Here is a 5,441-nt window from a genome sequence, read left to right as displayed (position 1 = left end):
TCCCCCAGCCGCTCCCCAGCAGCCTGGGGCTCCAGACCCCTCCCCAGCTGCGTTGCTCTCCTCTGGACATGCCCCAGCAACACAACGTCTTTCTTGTAGTGAAGGGCCCAAAACTGAACACAGGATTCGAGGGGTGACCTCACCAACTGCTCTCTCGTGCAGTTTTTAACCTGCCAGGTTTTTTTTCTCCGTCGGTAAAATGGGAATAAGAACCCCCTCGGTGTGTTTTTAGATCCGTAGGTGAGTGGTTTGGGGATCTCTGTGTGTTGTAAGGCGCTGGATCCGAAGGATGGCAGGTGGGAAACGGTGCAGGATGTGGTGTCATTGGAACGTAGCGAGGGCTGCGGGTCCTCTGCTTCTCAAACTGAAAAGCAGTTGGTGGCTGGGGAACCGAGGGAAGAAACGTGTTATCTTAAAAAGCGGCGTAACAGATACTGCCGGCCTTCCGTGGCTCCGGGCCAGCAGTTCTCGTGGCTGGTCCCAGAACATCAATCCAGACTATACAGAAAGGAAAGCGGTGAGACTCCACAAAGCGTTTTACATCTTGCAGATGGGGTTTGCCGGGAAGAGGTGGGAGAGAGCCCCCTCGGCAAACGCAATTTGCTTGATGCTGGAGATCAGGACCCCTGCCAAAATATTGGAAACTTACAGGTGGAGAGGGTGGAGTGGTGCGAGTGTCGCGTCCTGGAGATGCTGTCTCTGATCAAGGGAAGGGGTGGGGGGGAAGAGAAGGCCCCTGAGCCTTGCTCTGACGGAGCTTGTGGGGTTGGTGCCACGGCAGCAGCCCTGAATAAAACCGCTCTCAGCTTCCCAGGGGCAAACGCAGGGCAGGGAGCAGGGGAGAGGAGAGAGCGTGCCTGGCAGCGCCTGGCCGGCTGCGAGCCCCAGGCAGCAAAGTGCTCGCAGGGATGTTACGCTCAGAGTCCGCCTTTTAATTCTGTCTCTATTCAAAAAAAAAAAAAAAAAAAAGGTTTCAATCCCATTCAGCACATTGGAACTTGAATGTGTGCGTAGAGGCTTGGCAGAGCTCTGGCTTGAGCCGCCGGTGTTTCTGCTGAGGAGGCCAAAGTGCCCGTCTGCTTCTGGGATTGACACTGGCCCGGCGAGAAACGGGCTGGGAGCTGTGTGTTACAACTTCTCTCACTCTGCATCATGGCCGAGGTGAAGAAGTCATGGAAATTTTTTATTTTTTTTTTGATAGGAACAATATCAAAGAGGCCTTCTGCGTTGTCTCCCAGATCCGCCATCTCTTCCATAAGTGACTTTCTTGTTCACAGAGATCCGCAGTCCTTTGAAGTGCCTGGTAGTAAATAAAGGCGCATGATTTACAAACATGGCTGAAGCCAGAAATACCTTTCCATGTCTGTCCTCTCTGTTTACCAATTCAGGTTTCCAAAACCGGAGGGAGAATCTCCCTGGCGTCAGTGACCTACTGAGACAACTTTCCAGCTGAGAATGGAGCTGGTGAGCAGGCGAGACCCCCACCTCCGAGAGGTCCTGTGGTTTGCGGTGTGCTGCAGAGCCCTGACGCTCCTGCTGCAGGCAAGTCTCCCAGTCCTGAACCAGAGCTGCTGCGGCATCTGTTTGCTGCTCCACGGCTTCTCGTCGGTACTGCCTTGTGCGCCGTGAGCGAGCTGGTTCTGCTCGACTGGGAAATCATCTTCTCCTTTGGAGAACCCACAAACCAGCTGCATCCAGGGAGGCAGGGCGCTGTTAAGTAAAATTACATAAATTTCCTTGTACCTTACTGTGCTTTCGCACCGCTGTTGCAAGAGGCCGCTTCGGCAGCACGAGAGAAAGATCAGAAATAGAAGAGGAACATAATCTGCACGTTCCTCCCAAGTCTCGTTTCCAGAGACACCCTTCCCTGAGCATGGGAGAGCTCGGTTGCTCGCTTCATCCTACCTGTGCATACCGAGACAGCGGGCAAAGAGCCTAGCTGTGGCCATGGCCCTCCTGAAACTAAATCAGCCCTGAGAAAGCTCTTTAGCAGCAGGCCAGCGGCCAGCTGGCGGACTGCGGCAGCCCCGGTCACCACCGGGTAGGGCTGAGTGGAACCATCAGCGGAGATGAAAGACTCCCGTGTTACAAATGCCAGAGGCCTGCTTAGACCAGATGTGTGCTTCATGGTAAAACGGCAGCTTTGTCTGTCTTTTAGTCCCAATTTGTTCAGTGTGGCCTTTTCTCTTTTCTCTGCCAGCGCTGAATTTATTGCAGGGGAGTCATCCGATTCTACACGTAGCTAAGCTACACAATTTCCCATCTGAGGGGGTTTGGTTTTGTTTTTTTTTTTAAACGTATTTTCATTTGGAATTGCATTACAATGCATTAGGTTGCATACCTCCTATCTCATGAGCTCTTCCAGGTTTTTCTCTCGCCTTTTAAAATGTGGTCAGCACCACGAGCTCCCGGAGGCAGAGGTGTGGGCATTCCGCCTGCTCATCTCCGGAAAGCGAACCCCTTAGTGCACGCTGAGCTGCAGAAGCGATGCAGTGCTTTAGAGAATAGAGAGGGGGCCTGGGAATCGGCTGCTGTCTTCTGCACCAGTTTGCTCTGGGAAAATGTTTTTCACTGTTTCTGGCTCCTCTCCCTTGTGCATCAGCTGGGACAATGATGCCCAACTGAGGAGGACAGGAGGCTTATCCATGCTGCAGAGGTACCCGGTGTGAGCGTACGCAGTCAGATGTGCCTCAGCAGCTTTCCCTGGCCGTGGGGATTCTTGCTGGGTATGTTCCAGCGGTTTCCTGAGTTCAAAAGATTCCGTTTGCACCTTCTCACAGTCATATAGGCGACCGTGCTGCAAATCCCTTCAGCCTGGCTTCTGTGCTCTTGTCCCCGTTGAAACCCAGGAGTCCTCCTCCTGCTTGGTGCTTTCGGTAGGGTACAAGAGGATGTCTGATGGACTTCAATCCTCTCTTCTTTTTCCAGGCTCTGTTTAACCTCCTGATCCCAGATCACGCTGCAGACGCCTTCTGTCCCCCTCGCCTGTCCGAGCCTGGCCTGTGGGACCTGCTCTTGGAGCGGCTGCTGGGAGGCCTCTCGCACTGGGACGCGGAGCACTTCCTCTTCATCGCCGAGCGTGGTTACCTGTACGAGCACAACTGCGCCTTCTTCCCGCTGTACCCCCTGAGCGTGCGCGCCGTGGCCGAGCATTCCCTCTCCTCTGCCCTGGCAGCCGCTGCCCTGTATAAGCTGGGCTGCGTCGTGCTGCAGTGTCGCCGGGCAGCTTTCCTTGCTGCCGTTCTCTTTTCTATCAGCCCTGCCAACGTGTTCATGGCAGCTGCTTACTCGGAGAGCATGTTTGCCTTCCTGGCCTTCAGTGCCATGTGGCAACTGGAGAAGGGGCAGAGCTGGCTCAGTGGAATGCTCTTCTCCCTTGCTTCTGGGGTGCGTGCCAACGGGCTTATTAATGCCGGCTTCTTTCTCTACTCCTGCAGTAAATCCTTTGCCCTCCAGCTCCAGGTGGGTTCGGGATCGCTAAGGAAGCTCCCTCCGTTGTGGAAGCAACTCCTTAGCACGGCATCTTCAGCGGTTCTGATGTGTGCTGGGATTTTTCTACCTTTTGCTTTATTTCAGTATTATGCCTATGTGAGGTTCTGTGGTCCTGGCGCCGGCCCGGAGCAGACCGTTCCCAGGCCGCTGCTGCAGCTGGCTCTGGACAAGGGCTATCGTCTGGCGGCCCTGAACGGGGTTAAACCCCCTTGGTGCTCCCACCGGTTCCCTGTGGTCTATTCCCACATTCAAGACGCTTACTGGAATGTGGGCTTTCTAAGGTATTTTGAGCTCAGGCAGATACCAAATTTCTTGCTTGCTTTGCCTGTCACACTTCTGGGCTCGTGGGCTGCCTGGACCTACGTCATTGCAGACCCCCGGCACTGCCTAACTCTTGGTCTAGAGAGAAGAAAGAGTGAAGAGGGTAAACCAAGAGCTGGATTTTGCTGCCCCGCTGTCTTCGTGTACATGGTCCATGCCACGGTCCTCCTGGTGTTTGGATTCTTCTGCATGCACGTGCAGGTAGGACGTTTGTAGCAACACACAGGAGTCGTTTCTTACGGGGAATGCAGCGAGGTGACAGTCACAGCCTGAAGCTGTCCCGGCTGCAGGGCAGCACAGGGCAATGCAAACCAAAAGCTTTGCCTTTCTTCTTTTTGGAGATACTTCCACAGAGAGTTCCCAAAGCAATTTAATTCCTCTGCTCTGCTGGAGAGTTCCCAAAGAGAGCTTGGGTGCTCAGTGTGATGAGGGCACCGGGACGGGGATCAAAGGGTCTGGCTGGTGTTAGGTGGCGTTTGATGTGTGCTTAAGGCCAGGCTTGCCAAGCCCTGCTAGTCGGCTGTCGGAGGACGAGGGTACCAGGTCATTATCGTGTTGGGCTGAGCTTAATGTATGGCAATGAAAGGATCTGGAGCCTGTCACCAGTCTCTAGGAAGTGTTTGAAGGTCTTTTCAGGACACAGCTAGTGGCACTAAAGGTTGGGGGTTCCAGTGCAAAAAAAATAATAATTGAAGAGTGAGATTCAAATCTCCCCTGAAGCTGCTGCCCTTGCCCAGCTCCTGAGCTGGACAGTGGCAAGGATTTCAGCAAGATGATGACAATTAATTACCGTGCTTGTCCAAAACCTGGGGACCACTTGACTGCTTACACAAATGTCCTAATAAATAAAGCAGGTTGAGCAGAGAGGTGTTTTGTTTCAATGTAATAAATCCTAGCACCGCGAATCGGGGCTGTATTTCAGTCCCTTTTATCAGCCGTCTGAGGCAGATGGCTCCTTCCGTGCCTGGGGATCAGGGCTGGTCACCGTCGGAGGCCTGCGATTTACGGGTTTTTTTTGCTCTGTCTGTCGTCTTCAGGTGCTGACCCGGTTCCTTGGCTCCTCCTCTCCCATCCTGTACTGGTTCTCCGCTCACCTCCTTCAGGAATACGAACCTTTGCTCTGGAGCGAAGGGACTGAGAATCAAATGGCAGCACCTCACTCCGAGAAGTCTCGTCTCGGTAAATCTCCCGGTTCCTGTGGGAAAGGGACTTCCGAGAACCCCGTTGTGAGGCTGCTGATGAACTGTAGGTTAATTACTCCCCTCAGCAGATGCATTCTTGGATTCTTCCTGTCCTACTGGCTGCTGGGACTGATTCTGCACTGCAACTTCTTGCCGTGGACGTAGTGGGGGCGTGTATCGGTACGGATGGGCCGTGGGGCAGAAGCACGGGTGAAGAATCGAGACTCGCTTTTTCTAAAAAGCCCGCTATGTGTGTAACGGTGCTGCTGTCTGGGTTACAAAGGCGTTACTCCTCGGTTACTACTGACGTACAGAGCTGTGTTTGCGGCGATGCTACGGCGTCCCGCTGTCATTGCTGGCGGCCAAAATTCCTGGAAGCTGCCCAGGCCGGGGAAGGCGCCTCGGCTCCCGGCCCTGCTGCGGGAGGCACCGGCACCGAGCGGTTGT

At 54.1% G+C, this 5,441-nt stretch overlaps 1 protein-coding gene across 4 annotated transcripts; it reads left to right on the top strand.

Annotated features, from left to right (window-relative positions):
• Nucleotides 1-1,286: 1,286 nt before the first annotated feature.
• On the top strand, nt 1,287-5,348 carry PIGV (phosphatidylinositol glycan anchor biosynthesis class V). 4 transcript variants are annotated; one of them, XM_035903992.1, is made up of 4 exons: nt 1,287-1,542; nt 2,929-4,014; nt 4,851-4,992; nt 5,084-5,348. In XM_035903992.1, exons 1-4 carry the CDS (start codon nt 1,456-1,458, stop codon nt 5,125-5,127), a joined length of 1,359 nt encoding a protein of 452 aa, XP_035759885.1. In that variant the 5' UTR covers nt 1,287-1,455; the 3' UTR covers nt 5,128-5,348. The 4 variants fall into 4 exon arrangements, with proteins under 4 accessions (XP_035759885.1, XP_035759884.1, XP_035759883.1 ...); XM_035903991.1 differs by having other exon boundaries at nt 5,081-5,348; XM_035903990.1 differs by having other exon boundaries at nt 1,287-1,464; nt 4,851-5,348.
• The last annotated feature ends 93 nt before the right edge of the window (nt 5,349-5,441 follow it).

Source organism: Egretta garzetta, unplaced genomic scaffold, assembly GCF_000687185.1.
Source record: "Egretta garzetta isolate BGI_Z169 unplaced genomic scaffold, ASM68718v1 scaffold101, whole genome shotgun sequence".
Lineage (NCBI taxonomy): Eukaryota > Metazoa > Chordata > Aves > Pelecaniformes > Ardeidae > Egretta > Egretta garzetta.
Note: the sequence above shows the minus strand (reverse complement) of the source record. Positions and strands in the feature narration are given on the sequence as shown.

Excerpts from the sequence above, each read along its gene's own strand:
- PIGV (XM_009648476.2), top strand. The coding sequence starts at position 1,456 with ATGGAGCTGGTGAGCAGGCGAGACCCCCACCTCCGAGAGGTCCTGTGG. Across the intron at positions 1,543-2,928 it reads CCCTGACGCTCCTGCTGCAG|GCTCTGTTTAACCTCCTGAT; the intron begins GCAAGTCTCCCA and ends TTCTTTTTCCAG. Across the intron at positions 4,015-4,850 it reads TCTTCTGCATGCACGTGCAG|GTGCTGACCCGGTTCCTTGG; the intron begins GTAGGACGTTTG and ends TGTCGTCTTCAG.